This window comes from Pinus tabuliformis, chromosome 9 (genome assembly GCF_031772625.1).
Source record: "Pinus tabuliformis cultivar Carrire ecotype Pingquan chromosome 9, CPIR1, whole genome shotgun sequence".
Taxonomy (NCBI): Eukaryota; Viridiplantae; Streptophyta; class Pinopsida; order Pinales; family Pinaceae; genus Pinus; species Pinus tabuliformis.
In genome coordinates this window covers 1782918512-1782937759 of record NC_142307.1, presented here as the reverse complement: position 1 = coordinate 1782937759, position 19248 = coordinate 1782918512, and the positions used below count along the sequence as shown (strand labels likewise).

At 34.3% G+C, this 19248-nt stretch overlaps 1 protein-coding gene across 1 annotated transcript; it reads right to left on the bottom strand.

The window, feature by feature from the left end:
• Positions 1-9719: 9719 nt before the first annotated feature.
• On the bottom strand, positions 9720-10764 carry LOC149155907 (uncharacterized). The gene has a single exon (XM_089441425.1). It carries the CDS (start codon positions 10716-10718, stop codon positions 9987-9989), a length of 732 nt encoding a protein of 243 aa, XP_089297551.1. The 5' UTR covers positions 10719-10764; the 3' UTR covers positions 9720-9986.
• Positions 10765-19248: the final 8484 nt, after the last annotated feature.

Sequence of the window (19248 nt, the reverse complement as noted above, 5' to 3'; positions counted from 1 at the left end):
GTAACTCTTCAAGCTGCTTGGAGGCTTCGGCGTTCTCATTGGCTTGTCGCAACTGTTGTTGCAGCAGTTTTATTTGACTTTCACGTTCTTTTAGAAGCTGTTGAACTTCAAAGGCCTTGTCGATAGTTGCAGAAGCATATGCTCCCGCAATTTGAGACAATTTCGTGAGATTTTCTGTTGGATTGTTATTCGGGTCTTTCCACAAGACATCTAGGTGTTCAGCATTCTGAGCCAGTGCATTTTCAAGCTTCCTTTTCTTTCTTTGTCTTCTCACAACTACCTTGTGTTGTGGACTGTAAAATACGTCCAGTGGAGGGATTTCTTCTACGCCGAGTAGAAGTTCAGAGGATGGAGCTATAGGGAGATGCTCCGTCTCTACGGTACCACTAACTATGGTTGAGAAGACCTCTTGCACCACCTGAGTATTGCTCACAGGTGTTTGCGGGACTTGGCCTTCAAGATTTATCAGTTCATTGAAGGTCTCCCATTCTTTATCTAGTTCTGCTGTAACCAGAGGTGCTTCAGTGATGGGAGGGCGGATTCCTCTTGGTGGCGAGACGGCAACTTGCTGCTGAGCCATCGAACTTGACTGAGCCGTGTCTTTGATTGTTTCTTCGTTCTTGTCTTCTTTGTGGACAGACTCTTCAGGATCTGGAGATATTTCTTTTACGGCACTGGAATCAGATTTGGAGGCGTTGGAGTGTTCACTGAGGCTGACGCTTGGAGTCGGTTCTCTGGCAGCTATCCGCGGCACTTCTAGTGGAATGTTAGCCAGCCTTCTTTCTCTATACAACTTGAATTTCCGGAGGTTGTCTGGGGACAACCTTGACTGAGCTTCTTGTAAAACTTCTTTGATCGAGTTCTTACACTGAAAGAGGTCGTCAAACGGATCTTTCTGTCCAGAGAACACACTTATCCTGACGCTAGTTGTAAATTCCTGGGCGACTTTATTTGGGTCGAATGGCCTTGGTGGGAGTTTAAATAGTTGGAGACACGTCACATTCTCCACCTCACCAAAAGCGTGTCCCACATCGAATAAAGAGAAGGTCCCACACGTGACTGGGAATTGAGGCCAAATGGCCTTCTTTTTGTTCTTTAGGTCCTTAGTTAAACCACCTTCAGAACAAGTCTGATAAGCGATTTCTCGAGCCAACAATTTATCAGGGATATATAAGGGTAGGACATGCGGAGGTACTGTGCTTCCAAAAACTCGAATGTAGGTAAACCATTCTTCTCCAAACCATCTTGCTACGGAGGTGATGTCGTTTTGTGCTTCGGGAGAGCATCTCGGAGGGTCCTTATCATATATCATTCTATGGATGGGCAGTATGAGCCCGTGGCAAATCTGGTAAAAATGGGGGGCAAACTGAGAATCCCACAAGACTTTATGGTAGACGTGAATGGGCAATGTGTCCTGGGTAGTCCATTGCCAGCCCATAGTGGGGAATTTAGACACATAACAGATAGAGTCCATTATGTAGGCAGACATATAAAAAGGGGGATAAAACCTTTGGGAGAAGGATCTTTTAGAACGATAGTAAAGAATGGCCGTGTATAGAGTGTCAGAAAGGATTTTGGCCCAATCTATTACCTCGGAGTTAGTCGCAGCATCAATTAACGGTAGCCATTCAGATGGAAATTTATTGATATCAGGCTTACCGAATAGCCTACAGAGCATGGCTGCAGCAAAACAATACGGAGAAGTAAGGGAACCGGTGCTATACATACCGTTCTTATCTTTCTTCAGTGGTTCATCCCTTTTCGACCATTCTTTGGTAGTGTCTGATAGGTCCGGATTCTCTGCTGCGAACTTCCTAACAAAATCTGCATTGTAGGTCGTTTGAGGTTCGGGAAGGTGATACATGAGCTTCAGGTCTTGAGCTGCGAACGATCCTACGAGCCCATGTCCTTTGACTTTGAATTGCCTATGATGCAGCTCTGCGTCATCTAAAACCCACTTGATCATGTCCGTATACGGTAGGATCTTCGGCCTTGATGTTATTCTGTGGAGGAAAGAGCACGCTAGATCTTCCAGGGATGCTTCTGAAGAGCGTGGTGCATCTGTGACAACAGCAGTTGCCTTGATTATTCTAGGGTTCTCTTCCTCCAACAGTCTATACATGCTTTCCCATGTGGAAATTCCTGCATCTTTATTGCATGCGGTATCTGTGTAAAGGGGCGCCATCTCCTTGGTCTTTTCTCTTGTTTCTGAGCTCTGAGCTTTGTTCTTCTTCCCCATCTTGCTTATCGTTTCTGTTTGATTTTTGCCTTTGCACTTCGCTCCTGCAGGTTATGAGAGAAATGGAAAGATTGATCAAAAAGGTGATGGGAGAGTTTTGAATGCAAGAGATAAATCAGATACGCCACCTTACGTGAAGTAAATCCGCATTAAGGCACGCGTCTTTATGCCACTTAATAACTGACAACTAATTCATTACTAACATTAAAAGCGCAATAATTTCCAAGTCAGGTTATAGTAAGTGGATTTTCTTTGGGTGGTGTGCCCGAAGGAGTCGTATCAAGGTGCTTTTATGACCTGCCAATGCATCCTGCATGCCGCGCGATCGCAAACGGTAGCGATCGCAATATCGCATATCGTAGAATCGCAACATCGCGGATCGCAATGGTTCAATGTTTTGCCAACGTACCCCGCCTCATTTCTGCGATGTGCGATTGCGCCATCGCAATATCGCAAATCAGCGGACTCGTAAGCTTTTGTCTATGGATGTTAACGTATTGCGATGCGACGTGGTTTATTAATGCCGAGATGATGTGCATATTGGCCTTTAGAAGGGAAATGCGGGCGTTTCTTACCCTTTCGTGCTGCGACCTTGAAGATTTGCTTTTATGAACACAGGTTTGGGCTTAAGTTGTCCAAGAAACCTTTCCTAAGCTGATGCTTGCAATTTCAAAAGAAATCTTTATTATTATTATTTTTCTTTTTTGAAATGTAACTAAGGGTCCCCATTCATTCTAGCATCGTGGTCGATACTAGTTTGAACAAAGGGGGGGGGGGTTGTTGCTGGCCACAACACATTACTAATTTATTTAACCAAGAAACGTTTGTGTGATTGATTTGAATTTAGTGGTTCTTCATAATGATTGATGATTAAATACATATGTATAAAAGAAATGTCATTTTGAATGAATTAGTGACTATGGTATTTTTAAAGGTCTTGTCTCCTTAATTTTTATAGTGGAAAACAACTTCATGGAAATATTTCTTTTAATTTTATTTTATATAGCCTAGAAGAGGTATTATAGCTCGTTATACTTACTTCTAATACATGGAAATGGTTTATGAAAAGTAAGAGGACTGTTACATTTCTTCTTTCTTGAAATATTGAGAACATTAATGCATGAGAAAGTGAAATTCATATTAATGTGTGTTTTTTGAATAACATTATTTTTTAGAAGGTATGGTTTTATCAAAGAAAAGATGATTAAAGTTGCCAGTGTAATTAAGTAGGGGTAGCTTAATGGAAGCATAGTAATGTATCTAAAACACTTTAATGTAATTTTCAATTGCAAAAGTGAAGGTATAATGTTTATCCTTATGATATGCAAGATATGGTAATGTTTTTCTAAATTGCATGTTCATTATTATGCAGAAATTTTGAAATAAATTCCACCTATATGACATGAGATGTTAGTTATGATTTCGTATCAAATTTACTTTTACATAATATGGGGCCCATGGTGAGTGTCAAGTATGCATACATGATGTACATAAAAAAAAATTTCTTTAATATTAATTTTCATCTGGTTAGTTAAGTAAATTATAATAGGAAAATGTGTTAAAACATAATTTTACATCCCAGACAATTATAGGATAGTTGGAAGCCCCAATGAGGGCATTGGGTGGAGGAAATTTCCTCTCCCTAAAGATAGATGATATCAGTAAGGGAAAAGAGTTGGCCAAGATGGTGAAAGGGTAAAAGTGTGAGGAAACTCTATTGGTTTTGGAGCTAGTTGGAGGAGGCCCAAAGAGTGAGTTGTTAAGTTCTAAATTACTGAGGATAGGACATTATCAGAGGAACAGATAGGATGCTACCAAGAGGAATAATGTACTAGACCAAGTGTGGTAACTTTCATGGAATTGTCTTGGATGTGAAATTGGCTCAATATAGTTGTAGAAACCAGTAATCATTGGTTGGGAGCATTATTCTGTTTCCCACTCTAGTTTTCATAGCATAATAATTTAACTAATAGATAAGTGATGTGTTAAAAATGAAATTTTTGTATGATTGTGTAATAATTTTATGTACATCCTCACAGGAAAGGATCCTAGTGCTTGGAAAGGAATTATTGGAAGTGTAGTTCCTATATTGTCTTACTAGTCTTCTGGATGTCTTTAGTGGGGGCTAAGACAATATGCACATTGTGCAGTTATGACTACTTTGATCATTTAATTGATTAGATAGCTAGGTGCTCTCTGAGTACTTGCAAAGGTACAATGATATTATGAATATCATTTTATTCAAGATGTTGTGATTAATATGATCATGTTAGATTTTTTGGTCATACACTAAATGGTGCTTGCCATAGAGGATGTGAAACCACCCTAGGTGTTTGTTTTTGAGTTATCAAACCACTCTTAGAGTGCTTTCCACATGGATAAACCACATGTAATTAAAATTATTGTGTAAAGTGATCATGATTTACAAGAGTAATTGGCAAGTAGCAATCCATCTATATAAAGGCCTTGTCTTTGTTACTATGAAATTGAATAATGGCTAAGTGATTTAAAGTAAAAATTGAATATTTTTGTAGATAAAAATATTATTGTTTTATTTAAAGGCATTTCCTAGAAATAAAATTCTTGATTTTGAAGGGGAAGTATCCCCTTTTGGTTGTTATGAGATGGGTTTCATGAGTAAAAGGAATAAGGGATGAACACCAAGGACATTGCTATCTTTAAGGGGGGGAGTATATAATATCCCAAGAACTGAACTTAATGAAATAATTTTAATGAAAAAATGAATTGAGGGATGTTAAAGAACAATCGATGTCAAGAATCAGTTGTAAATGAGTTTGTAACTAACTAATTTGTTTTGTTACCTTATTATTTCATTTCATTGTTCTTTTTGGTGGATCAAATTGTTTGTTTGAATAAGACTTGGAGAAAGGGTAGCCCTATTAAAAAGGTGTTGGATAAACCCTCCAGCGAATTTTTGTTTTTCAAAAACACACACCTTGCATTTGTCTTAAGCTACAGTAGGCCTAAGAATGAGTAGAGTTGTGAAGAAAAGGAAAAGATATTTAATCAAGTGAAATTATTGAAGAGTCGTTGTCAAAGTAATAGAAGCCTTAAAACAAATAGTGGATTTGAGTGTTTTTGTAGATGCTCTATCTACAGGATGAATTAAAAGGTAGGGGCCATAAATATTATGCAATCATGGCAAAGCACGACATTGAACAAATGATGTACATTGATTCCACATAATGCAACAATGTACACGCCAACCATTAATAGTGCGCAAATGGAGAAGGAGGATATATGTGAAGGAAGAGATAAGTAACTTTCCTGAGAATAGATTTCATATTTTTTTGGCTTATCAAAATAATTTTTTGTGATATTTTCTTGAGAAAATATTCCGTATAAATCTTTTGTATAAAAGATAAGTACTCATGTTATTTTGAGAAGCGATTTATTATTCATGGTATTTTTTAGGAAATATTTTGTGTAAATATTTTGCATAAATATAAGTGCCCATGTCATTTCCTGAAAAAGGGATATGAATTATATTTCTTGAAAAATAAGGTGTTTATTTTGTTAGATTACTTGAAAAAAAAACATGTGTTTGCATGCATGAAAGAATAGCTACTTTGTTAGATTTCTTGGAAAAAAAATATGTATTTTCATGCATGGAAGAATAGCCACTATGTTAGACTTTCATGAAAAGGAAATATGCATTTGCATGCACAAAGGGAAATAGTTATGGTGTTAGATTTCTTGAAAGAATGTGTATGAATTTTTGTGCATGAAATTATAAGAGTCAAACTTATTTTTTGAAATATTGCACATGAATTTTTAACATGAAGTGATAAGAATCAAGCTTGTTTTCTTGTGAATTCAAGGATAATAAATCATGTTAATTTTCCTGAAAATATTATGTGATGGTATACAGAGAAGTAATGTCTGTTGTGTAAGATTCTTGGGTAAGAATACGTGTTTAGAAGCATCAATATATTTCTTGTTAGGCTAATTTATTTTGGAAAACAAAAAATGAATTTATATGCACAAAGATCATAGCTAATGGGATAGTTTTCCTTTAAAGAATAGGTAGTTGTGGCAGTTGTTCTATCGTAAAAGAATGTGTCTTTTGTGAAGGAAATAATACCCAATGTGATGTTTATCTTTGAAATATTTCCCTCTTCTTGTGTGAAGAGATGGTGATAACCACGGAGACTCCTTTAAATATTATTGTATTTTTGTGGGTAGAAGTAGAATATAACTATTTTCCTTTCTCATGATACATGTGAAGTAGGGATAAATAAGCATGTCTTGCTAATCCTTATGTCTTTTACTTTATGCATGTGAGTTATGGATAGGCTGGCATGTGTCATAACCATACATGTGTGAAGGTAAATAGACATGTTAAATGGTAGTTATGTGCTTTTAATAAAGGCATGAGGAGTGTTAATAAAAGAGACATGTCTCAATACTTTGTATGTTTTTTATTGATACATATGAAAATATGTTTGAAGCATAAATAGAAAATATGTATTATTTTTGTTTGATTAATATTTTATAGCCATAACGTCATATTTTTTATGGCAATAATTGCAAGAAATTATTGTGACTTATGCAAATGGTGGATTATGTTTAATATTATGGAAGGTACTGAACTAATGGTCCATGCAGATTAACAGATTGTTAACGCATAGTAATCTACTATAGAGAACAACAAGGCCACAAAGGCACAATTTTCAAGGAACCATGGGGTAAATGATATCATAATTAATGTAATAGCTTCTAGCTAGTTATCTTGAATTTATGATGATATTTATTTCTAATATTTTTAAACACTGGTCAAAGGTTGTACTCCCTTACAACCATTGAGTGAGGGGGGAAAACCCTCACAAAACCTTTAATAAAATAACTATTTGTTGGTTTTTCCGTACGAGGTTTCTAGCATATATTGGTTTCCAATGACGTGTTTTCCTTTTTGTTTCATTCCAATAATATTGCTTCCTTGCATGCCATTAACACTTACTTCATCAAATATGTAACTAAATGAAAATGGTAATGATGTAAGACTTCAACAAGGAGCTTATATTAATATGTTGTTATGGTTATGTAACTTACTATTACATTCCTAAAGTTACTGGATTTTATCTAATAGTGAGTTAAGGAATATGGAATAAGTAATTAGAAATATTACATGCTAGTAATTCCATAAAAAAATTCTAATCTTATATATTTTCCTAGAAATTTACTAAAAATATTACAATTAATCATCAATTTCATGAATAATAATAATAATAATAATAATAATAATAATAATAATAATAATAATAATAATAATAATAATTATTATTATTATTATTATTATTATTATTATTATTATTATTATTATTATTATTATGTCCCTTGTCCCACAAACAAGGAGACCTCATACACCAATGTGGTGTGTGGCTCACTGGACGGGTCCCTTATCCCACCAACAAAAAGGTCTCATACACTAATGTGGTGTCTCTTGTCCCACAAACAAATAAGTATTATACACCAATGTGTTATCTTGCTTGTCCCAAAAACAAGAAAGTCTCATACACTAATGCCGTGTCTGAACTTGGTTGTGACCTTAAAATAAAATAATAATAAGTAACAATTTTTTTTTATAAATTTACTACCTCACATAATACTAATACAATAATTTAAATAATAGTGATAAATTAATTAAATGATTAACTCAATATAAAATATCTTAAATATCAGTCATATGGTAAAACGAGCGAAAACCCTTCTTAACTAAAATTATTAGCATGGAAATGATTCTAAGTACTGATGGCAGTTTAATTTACGTACACTAAATAATACTCGTAAAGATTTCAAAATTTTGCATCAAATATTAATAAATTATTATATTTTAATTTTATAAGTTGAAAAAATAATATTATCAAATCGTTTAATTTTATTTTACGTTATATTATTTTAAAATTTAAAATAAATATTTTAATTAAAAAATTATATTAACGTAACAAATTTAAGTTATAGAATATTTTAATATAATATAGAATTTTTTATAATTATATTTATAAGTTTAATACCTACCGTTAAATATAGTCATATCATTTAACCATAAGATATGATTCCAAAATTATGAAGCACGTTACTGCAACCACAAATATCACATGTTCGAGAGAATATGTTAGGGATAAAGTCGAAACTATGAAGGACTGTTTATTCTAGAGGAATCCAGATAACATAGCCATTAGGTATCATGTTAAAAGAAAAACTGAATGTTAAAGGAATCCAGATAATGTCATGCTAAGATATGATATAAATTAATCGAGCACTGAAGCATGAAATATTGATGTTCCATTGATATATGCTTTTATATTTCAAAATCAAATTGCAAAAGTTATTGTTGTGCTCTTAATTTTTTATATTTTTAATATCATCCTTAGATATGATATAAACTAATCAACCACTAAAGCATGAAACGTTGATGTTGCATTAATATATTCTTTTATATTTCAAAATCAAATTGCTAAAGTTTTTTCTGTGGTCTTATTTTTTTTTTTTTTTAAACTGAATATAGGTTGAGATACGTTGAATAGAGGAATAACGTGTAGCTCACTGGATGCTATTTCATTGGACATGTTGCTTCACCCTTACTATTTCCATAAAATTTGAATCTACAAACATCAATTAATTTACATGACATAAATCGTTTTAGTTATACTTATTCTCTTATTAATTTTGTATATTTGATGCTCTCGTACAATTAATTTACATGACACCAATCCTTTTAGTACTTTTTCTCTTATTATTTTTTTATATTCTTTGCTCTTGTACATCAAAGTTATAGATTCACCATTAAGTGAAGGAATGTGAGAATATTATAATATCGATAATATCGATTTCGTTTTAAAAATCAATTTAAATGGACATGAAATTATTTTATAACTCCAGCACACTTTCAAACAAAAGAAGAGGTTCCCCTATTTGTTAAGTTTTTTAAAGAAGATTTTTGTGATCAGCCTATTTGTTAAGTTTTTTTTAAAGAATATTTTAGTTTTTTAGGAAGTTTTTTAAATAGAGTTGTTTAGTTATTATATATTTTGGAGTTATTGATTGGAAGTTAGTGAAATTTTTTATAATTTGATTTTTATTATTTAAAATCAGTTTTTAATATTTAAAATGGATCTTTGAATGATAAAGAATTTATATTTTAAGTTTGTGATTTCTTTATTAAATTCTAAACCAATTAAATTTAAAAATATATCTAAAAAACTTCCAAAACATATAATGTATAAATTACTTCCTTTGTTCTTTCCAATTAGAACACAGTATAAAACCGTAAATTATATAGAGTTCACCACTTAAACTTATAATTCCAATCACTACAACTCCAAGTTAACAAAAATAAACTACAACTTATGCTTTTTTTATTTTTTTATAAATAGAATATATTAGTCTACCTGGCAAAGCATAAACTGCTATATATGAAATTCAACACTCAAACAAAGTTAATTGAAAAAAATATAAATAAAAACAACACGATAGTTTAATTAGGGAGCCTACAGAAAATTTAGGTTATTACAATTTGCTGATTACAGCATCATTCAAGCTCATCACAGTTATATATTGATCAGGAGTACATAAATTACAAAGCAGAGGCCATGCTCTAAAACCCTGTACATAAGAAAGCTGAAACGAAATACCTACAGTCTCACCAGCAATAAAACAACAGCGAAAAGAGCCAATTGACAGTAAAATCCATGAAAGAGACCTCATCTGTGGGCATAATTAACATTCATTGACCCCTATCCTCGTTAGTGATACGATTATTGTGACCACCATGAGCATCGAAGTCTCTGGTAACGCTGTCCATAATAACACCTCCGACCCCCTGTCCCAGGCTTTCGACGAGCCCGTCAACAAACAACTGACCTACTAGCGCTGCAAAGCGCCCTGCCTTCTTTAACCTGCTCTGTTTTGCAGGCACAACGATGCCCTGAGCATGGAGGCCGCTGATGGCTGTTTTGGCGCAGGCTGTGTCGAGAAAATAACCGCATTTGGAACAGTAGTAGACCCACGACGATCCCTTTCTGCCACACCCTCCACAGGTGTACGACGGTCCCCTTGCGCTAGTAGACCCGGAGAGAAGCTTCAGAGCGTGCTGTGGATGGCCATAGAAGTTGAGTTCTTGTGGCAGCACAGCACAGCTGGAATGGATGCCGACGCTACAGGCATTGCAGCAGTAGGCGAATCCCTTCAAGGATTGGCCGCAGACTTCGCACTTGGACTTGACGAATCCTGTTCCGGGCTTGTTGTAGAAGATGAGCGGATGTCGGGAATGGTATGGATGGGAGATGGAAGGGGGAGCCTTGGCGCAGAATTCGTGGATGCTGATATTGCATTCATTGCATATATATCTTGCCCCGGCTCCCTGTTGCTTGCATCCATGGCAGGTGAACAGATATGGCAGGGAAACTAGGGTTAGGGCGTGTTGTGGATGAGTGAAATGGCGGATTTGCTCAGCCATTATAACTGGTCGATAATCCACAGACCTTGACTGTGATGACAGAGATCATCAGTTATTTATAGGACACTGGAACATGGTAGAATCTGATGCCCTCAGGTTTAGGGTTTCGTACCACACGAGATTAATTGTAACGTTATTCCCATGATTAAATGTGATCCAGGTTGGAAAACATGACACGCGAAAGCAACTTTAAAGAAACATAAAGTGATTTAAACTATGTAAGAATACTTTATTTAAAAGAAATTTTGCTCTGGTTGTAACTCAGATTTGAACTGTGTTAACATATTTTGTTTAAAATAAAAAGAATTGGGTGGTTGATCTTTGAGAACATAAATGGATGACAACTACAGAACCCACTTTTTCTTTGCACGACATTGGAGAATCTTTAATATCTGGAAAGGGAAAAGAGTATTGTTTTCAGCGAGAAATTTTATAATGTACTCATCTTACATATTCTTTCAATCTTGTGTAAGAATAAATTCACTTTATAAAGCGCACACTAACTCATCAACGAAGGAAAATTCATGGCTGAATATAACAACTAAAATACAATAAGTGTAATGTTGTGATATAAATTTAAGGACATTTTATTACTAAAATTGGTTTCAATGTATCAGCTAGTTTGATGTATTAAAATCAAGTTTCCATAATTTTAAGTTGAAGTTTTTAATTTTAAGATTAAAAGAATTAAGTATATACTATTCAAAGTCTAGAAATTAACCTCTATTCAAATTTGGCTAGTATATATTGTATTATTTTTAATGCGATCAAAAGTAAACTTATCAAATATATAGAATGGATATTTGATAAAAGAGGAAAGTTTAGGAATTTTTATAAAATATTTTAATTTTAATTAACTGTTTTTCTATGTTAGTTATAATAAGATATATAGGATATATAATATATATGTTTTTATGTACATTGTATGTACAAACTCTTTTTATATATTTTTAATATTTTTAGTACATTAATCATATACATTAAAATATATATTTATCGATATTTATTTTTCATTTTAATTTAATATGAAATGTATTACATATATTTATTATTAATTTATAAATAATAATATGGAAAAAGAAAGAACTTTTCTTAGGCTATTAAAATCGTCTTGTTCAATTTATATAAATGTATTATGCTTTATTTTACATTCATTAGAATTTTTTTCTTTTTTCATTTAACACTTTTAGGTAATATATTCATTTTGTGAAAACGATTTCCGCATATACATTCAACATTTTTATGTAATATTTTCATTTTGTGGGAATGATTTCCACATATTTTTGGATATATGGATTACTCCTACAATAATCTAAGGTATAATGTAAATGAGTTATAAATAAAAGAGGAAAAAATAGTTGTCTCAATGAGTAGTGAATAAAAAATATAACAATGAGAACCAAAAAGAATTATTGTAACAACCTAATTTAGCATAAATAAGATTTATTGGTTATTAGTTGGGTGAAGTCTTCCCCATCCCTTAACTGAACATAATGATATTAACACAATTTTAGCATGGGAATCAAACCTAGGGTTCAATTCCTTGCGAGCAACACCCCATAAGCATGAACATTTTCAATCTCAAGGGTATAGAGAATCTCTTTCTTAAGAGACTGATAAGAATTGTGGAACATTTAGAGAAAGACCATGAAAGAAAAATGAAGAAATGGACATGCAAGATAAATGATGAAATGGACATGCGAGAGGCGTATTCATGTTTTCTTCATATACATGAATATTCATAAGAGATTCATCAAAGGGTATAGTAAATAGCTAAATATTAGAACAAACATCGCATATGAGATTCAAATAGTGAAAAATTGTGGAGATCTTTCATTAAGTCATCATAGGACTAGGACCTTTAGATGACAAAATCCCCTTAAGTATAGTCTCCATTCTAGAGCTTGATACATCTCATAGAATATATAACCTTATTCTCTCCTAATATTCCTCCCTAAAACTTCTAGAATATAACTTTCTCGTTTACTCTAGAATAATAGGATACCTTCTCTTTGTCTTCTTACACCACACCGTCCCACAAGGAAGTTACATGAATTTGTATTTAGATGTCTTCACATGTGTACCCTAAGCTACCTACTTTATGTACTTAAATCCAATGTGCAGTATTGCTTGCATGATATCTCAGTGCATCATTATTCGTCTTCAGTACATCATCTCTCTTGTCAAAAATTTGTGAATATTGTAGTCCATAACAAGTACCAATAGGTGCTCAACACAAATACCGATCATCCTCAAGGCATGGGCTTATGGTAGAATGGTGACAATGGAAGGTACCTTTTTAATTAAGGATCATACAAAATTTTGGTACCCATTGTTCGGCTAATCAAAAGATTCTATTATTTGTTACAAATCCTAGGAAATTTTTATATGACCTTTATGGTCATAGAATTTGTATTTGGTTGCCACTTTATTTTGATTATGTTGCATATGATGATTTTCCTCTTCCTCTTAGGCTAATAAAACAACCATGCAGTAAGTGTATTGTTCCTCCTTGGCTTCATTAAGTTGGCATGATAATGTGATGATCTCCATCATAATCTCGTTGTGTGTATTCATTGAGATTTTTATAAGGGACTGCCGTTTTTGTTATGTTTAGAGTGCTAATGTTCAAACCTTTTCCTATAGTGTAGTGAGCTGAAGAGGATCCCGTTGATGTGTCTATAGATTAAGATTTTACTCGTCCTCCTCAATACGCTATTAACCAAGGTGTTCCCTTGAGTTAGCATTTTCTCCACATTAGCAAGTGGTTGTTGAAGTTGTATCTATGATGGAGTGGGATACTCTCTCATTTTATCTTTCAAATCCTTGTTCTACACTCATAAATGTAACACAATATCCTTGAATCATGTAAGCATCAATGGTGCAGGTTTTTCCACTAGGTATTCTCCAAGAGATACTTTCATTCAAAGAACTATGACAATGTTAACTAATTTTTACGTGTAACTTCCTCCTACACATATCAATGACAGAGGTCTTTGTGCATGGGTACTTATTACATATGACGTTGTTGGAGAGTGCGATCACATTTAGTGAGTCCAATACACCTCATGTGCAATTTAGATGTAATATCGAGGAAATATTGTTGGATACCATTGTATGGTACCCTTACTAGGTCTATTTTATGAAACCAACTCACAAAAAGATAGAAAAGATAGATGAACGCCTTATAAATAAGCCTCTTCAAGGGGGCAACCTCCTTTACATTACACAAATGAACAATTCTTGGATGATACAAATGACAAGATCTCCTTTCTATATATAGGAGTCTAAGGGATCATAATATAATCAGAGCCGACATAAAAATAATAATCTAAGGGCACACTAATAACAATAGTGGGCTTCTATGGGGCACAATAATAACAATATGGGCACTACATGGGCACAACAATATAATAAGGGGGTTGTACTAATAACAATAAGGGGTTACACTAGTAGTATAGGGACCTAACATGCCCTTGTCCTTCAAAAAGTGTTGTCTTCAATGCTTGAGTAGTTCTTGATTCTTCTGTACAAAATTCTTGTCCTCCCATGTGGAATCTTCAGTGAGTAAGTTCTTCCACTTGATGAGATACTCTAAAATTGATTGATTTCGTAGCTGTTGAGTTCTTGTTTCTATGACCGCTCCAGGTTCCAATATGATTTTTCCTTCCTCATCAAGTTCTGAAAATATTGTTTGAACTGGGATCCTCTACAAGTTTTGAATGAGTGGCAACACTTCTTCATCCTTCTTCCATTCATCCCTTGCTTCATTTATCCAATTTGGTTGGATAATAGAAATAAAAAAAAACAATGCTTCCACATCCTCATCCCTTCTTAAGAGTGCATCTGCAACAACATTTGGCTTCATGTTTTGGTAGATGAATTCAAAATCATAACCCAACATATTTGTGACCCATTTTTTTCTTCTAAAGATAATCTTTGTTCTAAAAAGTATTTCAGACTATCATGACTTAGTTTTACCTTGAAGTGTCTTCCCATTAGGTAAGGTTGCTATTTCTTAAGTGCATGTAGTATTGCTAACGTTTCCTTCTCATCAATATCTTGCTTGAGATGTAGTCGTAAAAATACCCAATCGAGTACATCAAAACTTCTTTCACTATGATGTTGATCTGCCTCATGTTTCATTCGATTTTGCACCAAAGTGGCATTATCCTTTAAAAGTTGGAGAACTTTTTGTTGATGCTTGATTTGATCGTTCACTGCTTGAACCTTTTTCTTCTTGATATATGTCCTTCTATCTTGAGAGTTTGAGTGGTAATTTCTTCCAACGCATTACAAGATATGGTTGGATTCATTTCTTGATGGTTGATGTGATCTTTCACTTCTTGAACATTTTTCTTCTTGATATGTCCTTCTATCTTGATAGTTTGAGGAGTGGTAATTCCGCCCAATGCATTACAGGATATGCTAGGATTCATTTCTTCTTTCTCAATGTGATCTTTCACTTCTTGAACCCTTTTCTTCCTAATATGTCCTTCTAGCTTGAGAGTTTGAGTGGTAATTATTTCCAATTCATTACAAGATATGGTTGGATTCATTTCTTCTTTCTCTGGGGTTGGTTACTGATGTATATCCTCTTCTTTTGATGTTTCTTGATCCTTTTCTTCCTCCTCTTCATAATCTACATAAAATAATTTCTTCTCAGCACACTTATGACCTTTAGTGTATTTTTTATCACAATTGTAACAAAAGCCCTTTTTCTATTTTTCCTTACAATTGTTGTGGTGTAAACCTTGTAGGTTGTGCAAGGCTAAGAGAAAAAACACTTCCATAATTATATTCATGAGTGGTGGGGTTCCTTGTTTCCATAATTTCGCTTTCAATTTTTCTTGCCAACCTGAATGCCTTATCCAATGAATGAGGTTCCCAAAGATGAACCTCATGTTGAATGTTATCCTTTAAAGTGCCTATGAAGACATCGATCCTTTTCTTCTTTGGAATATCATTTACCCTTATATTCAATTTTTTGAAATCCTCAATGTGCTCTACCATTCAACCTTTTTGTTTGAGATTTATCAATTGGCTAAAGAAGGTGTTACTCTTTGTATCCTCATAATCTGTTATCATTTCTTCCGTGAAAATTGACCAAGTGACAAGTTCTCTACGAGAACACAACTCTTTATACCATAAAAATTGATCCGGTTCTAAATATGAATATGCAATACATACCTTTTGTAATAGTTGCACCTCATGTAGATCAAAATATTGCTCCATCTATAGTATCCAATTTATCAGATCGTTTCCATCAAACTTCCTCATATTGCCTTTTCTTAATTTTAGGAGCCTGATCTTGAAATGACTATAACTATGTAATTTCAAATCTCCAAGTTCTGGAATTTTGTGTTGTAGTAGCCCTCTGAATCCTCTTTCTAACACCGAAATTTTGATCAAGATTGGTTTCTATAAGGAAGTGTTATGTCAAATATCCCACGATGACCCGATGATAGACTAGTTCAGTAGATCGGACTTGTATGAAGTGCCTCATGTCATTATTTCAACCTTAGGACCTAAATGAAATACACAGAAAACTACAGTCTGTTCTCTTTCTAAAACATCTTACGATGTTTAAATTTGATGCTCAAAGAGAAAGTTATGATGATTTTCCCAAGGTCACATGTTTAGGATGTAATTCGGGAGCCTACAGAAACCCTAAATGTCTCAGATTATATCTCTAAAAATATAGCAAAACAAGATCTGAAATTTAGACCCACACTTCACCAAGATTTCGGTTCAAATGGGTTTTAATTTCAAATTCTGAACCTTCGTAGAACAAATATTATAGCGAAAAATTCACGATGACCTGTTTGAGATGAAATTCAGGAGCTTACGAAAACCCTAACTTCCTCAAATCATAGCTCCAGAAATATAGCGAGACAAGCTCTCAAATAAAAATGCATTGTTCAGACCGATTTCTTCTCAAATGAGTTTTTTTTTTAGCTTCTGAAACTTTGTAGCAAAAACATTATAGCGAAAATTCCATGATGACCTGTTTGGAGCAGCAAAACCCTAGAATCCACAGCTCTGATACCAAATCTTATGAACCTAACTCACAAAAAGATAGAATCTTATGAAAGAAGCTCACAAAAAGATAGAAAAGATAGATGAATTCCTTAGAAATAAGCTTCTTCGAGGGCGCAACCTCCTTTACATTAAATATATGAACAATTCTTGGATGATACAAATGATAAGACCTTCTTTCTATATATAGGAGTCTAAGGGGTCATAATATAATCAGAGCGAACATGACAATAATAATCTAAGGGTACACTAATAACAATAGTGGGTTTCTATGGGGCACAATAATAACAATATGGGGACTACATAGGCACAAAAATATAATAAGGGGGTTGTACTAATAATAATAAGGGGTTACACTAGTAGTATAGGGACCTAACAGTCTAAACAGTTTTTGACTAATGGGGTTTGATATATGGTAGCTAGCACTTCCAAATTAAGAACTAATGGATCCAAGTGGATGATATGTGTATTTTGTTTGTCTAGTCTTGGTGCAAGCATAGTAGTACTACCCACTTTAGTATAGCTTGAGTGATTTTATGGTTGAAGAGTTGAAATTTGTAACATTTTATACAATTGTCCCAGTCACTAAGCCCATTCCCTATGGAGCAATTGTTGGACATCAATGTTGACCTGAAGCAACCCAATAATAGCCTATAGTGAAGAGGATTATTTCCCTATAACTAGAGGTTTAGAATTGTTGGATTTTAGTCACAAGTAGAGAATCTAGTTATGATAAAATATTGCACTAGTTATTACATGTACAATGAGATAAAAGAGAATAAATTAACACTAAAATAGACAAAGTAACTAGAAATAACCTTCTCATGGAGATAATTAATGCATGTATGGTTCCAAGTGCTTGCATAACAAATAAAAAGGAAACTCTCCCTTAGTTCTAGTTAGCTAGACCAGAAATGGAGTTATAAGGTCTGTTATCACTTAAGAATTCTAATGCCAAAATTTCTCATACTAGCTTGATGATAAAGGTCAGTGTTAGTCTAAGTTTGATTTCGTTTTCCTTAGAGTCTGAGTCTTAGGAGGTCTTGAGTCAAGCATGCATTCTCATCTATCATTGGTCACCCTCATTCATCACCGATATCATAGCCATGTGTCAGTTTGGTTTAAAAAAACCATTATGTCCCACAAAGCCTTTTTAGGTGATTGCGTAGCGCATGTAACCATTCTGAAGTGTTTTCGCAGCGCATTAATCCTTTTAGCAGTTTTGCAGCGCAAAGGTTCATTAGGTGATTACGCAGTGCAAAAGTCCTTTAGGTGTTTTCGCAGCGCGATAGGTTTTAGGTGATTTCGCAGTGCATTATTCAAAATTTACACTGACCGCGCTGCGAAATCGGAGATTCGTGCATTCTGCAGCGAATCTTTCCCAACTGTCAAATCTGTCAAGTTAACCTATGGCTACGTCATTCATTGTCAGTTTATGCACTCCATACATCGTCTCCAACCGCTTATCTCCATCATTGCAATCACAAGGTACATTGGTACACACGAAATACAAGTTCCAAGAAAGGCCAAGTGTGCTTGATTTTAATGATGATTGTAGGCTTTGCATGAGAAACAAATCTACTAGATTTCAATTTGAAAACATTGTCATCAAGCGAGGCAACCATTCAAGCGAGGCAGAGTTGGGAGTTTGAGCAGCGCTAGCATTTCCAGCCTACAGGTCACTAAATCTTCATCGAGGGATCAGTAGAAAGGAAAGACCATCGATCAGGCAAATGTATGAGAAACGAGCCTGAAGGTCTGGGTATAACCTTGAAGAACAGAGAGGTCGAACAGGTATTTAAACAAGCTGGATGTTGGAATTTTTGCAAGAAGCTCCAGGGAGGACATGCACAAGTGACTAAGGAATTTGCACTGAATTTCACAGGGCTAAACTCAAAGGTTGGCATGTTGGAATTGCAGGTCTCACCAGACATGATATCCATAGTTACAGAAATACCAAGAGGGCAAGAAAATTGGTTCAAGAATTTCAAATTTGACATGAATCCATGCAAAGAATTTCTAAAACAGGAGTTCATTAACTCAGATTTGAGCAAGTCTGTTCCTAGAAGTTATGTTAAAGAATCATATGCTCAATTGCTTACTTGTATACAGAAGTATCTGACCTGTGAAGGGAGATATAACAAAGTGTATTCATACCATTTTAAATTGTTGTTGCATTTCACAGGGAAAACATCTATTGATCTACCTTTTTACTTGTTTCGCAGCTTAAGTAAAATGTGTGATAAGGTACAACTGAGAAAGGAAGCCTGTGAGACTTCACTATTCCACCATGGCTTGGTTAAGTTAATGGTTCTGCATGAACTCCAGAGGGTAGGCAGAGACTGGGACACATTCATATTCATGTCCAGTTTCAAGAGCAAGACCGGTCTCAGCCCTCTAATGGCAAAAGAACCTTCAACAACCAGTCCTCAAACAGAAACAAGAGCTAAAAGGGTTTCAAAGTTAAAAGCAAGGAAACAAGTTGGAGAGT

What these genes read in the sequence shown, in the direction of transcription:
- LOC149155907 (XM_089441425.1), bottom strand. Translation starts at nt 10,718, where the DNA reads ATGGCTGAGCAAATCCGCCATTTCACTCATCCACAACACGCCCTAACC.